The sequence below is a fragment of the Octopus bimaculoides genome, chromosome 8, assembly GCF_046866305.1.
Source record: "Octopus bimaculoides isolate indiv1 chromosome 8, ASM4686630v1, whole genome shotgun sequence".
Taxonomy (NCBI): Eukaryota; Metazoa; Mollusca; class Cephalopoda; order Octopoda; family Octopodidae; genus Octopus; species Octopus bimaculoides.
Genome location: NC_142935.1, coordinates 84,705,895 through 84,708,394, shown reverse-complemented (window position 1 = coordinate 84,708,394; position 2,500 = coordinate 84,705,895). Strand labels below are relative to the sequence as shown.

The following is a 2,500-nucleotide window of genomic DNA, read 5'->3' as shown; positions in this document are numbered from 1 at the left end:
TTTACTTGGAAGTTCTGAAGCATTTGTGAGACACAGTGAGATGACAATACCCCGACCTGTGGCAAAGTGTAGAGTGGTTGTTTCATCACAACAATGTGCCTGTGCACACGGCCTTGAGTGTGAGATAGTTTTTAACCAAAAATAGCATGACCCCATTTACCCCCCCCCCTCCCCCTATTCACTTGATCTTGCTTCCAGTGGTTTTTTTTTTTTTGTTTCCCCGAATGGAAAAAGTCCTTAAAGGAAAACGTTTTGCAGATGTGGAAGAGGTGAAGAAAATAACAACAAAGGCATTAAAAGGCATCACTTCACAATAGTTCAAGGACTGCTTTGAACCGTGGAAAATGCATCTAGACCAATGCATTGCTTCAAATGGAGAATACTTTGAAGGTGGTTAGAGTGTAAACATGTAAAACTAAGTGGATAAAACTATATTGCAATATTCCGGTTTCTTTGGGGTACCCCTCATAAATGAGTGTTATTATTCATAGATACAGTAACGTTTATTTCCAATATTCTGAAAATAGCTGACCATGAGGAAATATTACCTTGCTTGGAAGCAGGTAAGGGTTGGTAGCAAATGACCCATGCAAGTATCGAAAAAGTGGTTGTTAAAATGATGATGATGATGATGATGATGATGATGGCAGCAGTGGTGGTAGCAGCAGTGGTGGTAACAGCAGTGGTGGTAGCAGCAGTGGTGGTAACAGCAGTGGTGGTAGCAGCAGTGGTGGTAGCAGCAGTGGTGATAGCAGCAGTGGTGGTAATGATGATGATATCTAATCACAAATAGCAAATACATTTAACTTTACCATTTCTGTTCATCCAGCAGTGAATAATACAATAAGTTCCATTGATGGAAAGAGTTCTCACCTTCAGAGAGAATCTTAAATAATTAATTAGTATTTTGTAAGCCCATATGGCTGGGTTCAGATTTTCCTAAAAAAGTGGGGACCAACAATAGTGATATTGTTGGGGCCTAACCAAAGCAACTTTCTTTTCCAATAAATCATCTCAAGCAACAATCAGCCCATCACTTTATTCACTCACTCATAAATTTCCTTTCAGCATTTTATATATCTTAAAATGAATAATGTATAACAGTTAAGACTGGAGCCATAATATTGTAATTTCTATATTTTTACAGATTTATTGTTGGACATGACAATCAGAAAAAAGACGGTGGCTTTAAATTGGCATGGGCAGCTGTTAAAACAGCAGAAGATGGTAAATATGACACTACTTTATCTTTGTTAAACAGAAAATTTTGATAGAAAAATTTTGGTTAAAGCAATACCTGGATTTATTCTTTCTTCCAATATCCATTATGCAAAACTTTAAAGCTTAGTACCTAGCAATGGGTATTATTTTTCTATGTGTTATCTAGCCATACGTGGATGTATTATGCCAACCCACATACTTTGTTCATTACCCAACACATACCAGGATATATTCTCTCTTCTCTATCAACCTATTCCATTTTAATGACGATAGTTCATACCATTGCAATCTCCTCTTCTCATAGTAATTCAAATTATCAAACTGTTCTACCAAACTTCCCTACAACTTTACTTTATGAAGTGTACTGGTGCTTTTTTTTTTCATAACATTGGCACTATTGTGGTTAGCAATTACCTTGCAAGACAAAGAAATAAGCAAGAATCCAACTGGGATTTTAGTAGAGGAGGAGGTAACCTTATATTAGGTGTTGAGAGACTGAAATATGATAGAGGGACAGGAACAGGTGTCTTGCTAGAGAAGAGATACGTGGGTACCCTGCATTATATAAGATTGGATGGGGATAATTGGAAAGAAGATAGAGAGGTTGCTCATGAGGTGTCAGAGAATGTGAGTAGATGAGAGAATGTAGACTGAGGTGGAAAAGTGAAAGTGGATAAGTTCATAGACATATAAAAGGAGAGGTGGTTAGAGTTGGGGGTAAAGTTTAATGTTTAGAACCATGTACAAAGGGAAAGGCTGTGGTCAACAGTAAATGTTTGTACAATGTGTGCATGCGTGCGTGCGTGCATGCGTGCGTGCGTGCATGCGTGCATGCGTGCATGCGTGCGTGTGTGTGTGTGTAATTTAAAAATCCATATCTCAGAAAAATAGTCACTTGTATATTTGTCAATAGAATGGGGTATATTAATCAAAGTATACAGTATTATATAATCATTAGAGCTGATCTTACCAGTTGGCTTATACACTAGATATTCAGTAATCAGATGATTATATCATTCCTGTGCTCATCTGGGATGCCAGTTATAGGGTTAAATGGCCATTTTTTTCCATTCCTGCCATCTCTGACAAGCACAGTTATTAGATAATTGTCTGATCACCAAATAAACAATGTGAAACTGATATGTAAGATCAGCTGTAATGGATCCATAATATAGTATATTTTGATTAATATGTATGTATGTATGTATGTATGTATGCAAAAATATATTCAGGCAAGTTTTATATTGACTACATCATACACTAAAAGTTTGCCATTATA

At 36.8% G+C, this 2,500-nt stretch overlaps 1 protein-coding gene across 1 annotated transcript in view; it reads left to right on the top strand.

Moving 5' to 3' along the window:
- The window catches only part of LOC106870397 (tolloid-like protein 1), a 265,972-nt gene that overhangs the window by 242,231 nt on the left and 21,241 nt on the right, over positions 1-2,500 (top strand). Inside the window, exon 7 of the mRNA XM_014916446.3 lies at positions 1,148-1,227. Coding sequence (XP_014771932.1) covers positions 1,148-1,227 — 80 coding nt within the window. The remainder of the gene's footprint in view (positions 1-1,147; positions 1,228-2,500) is intronic.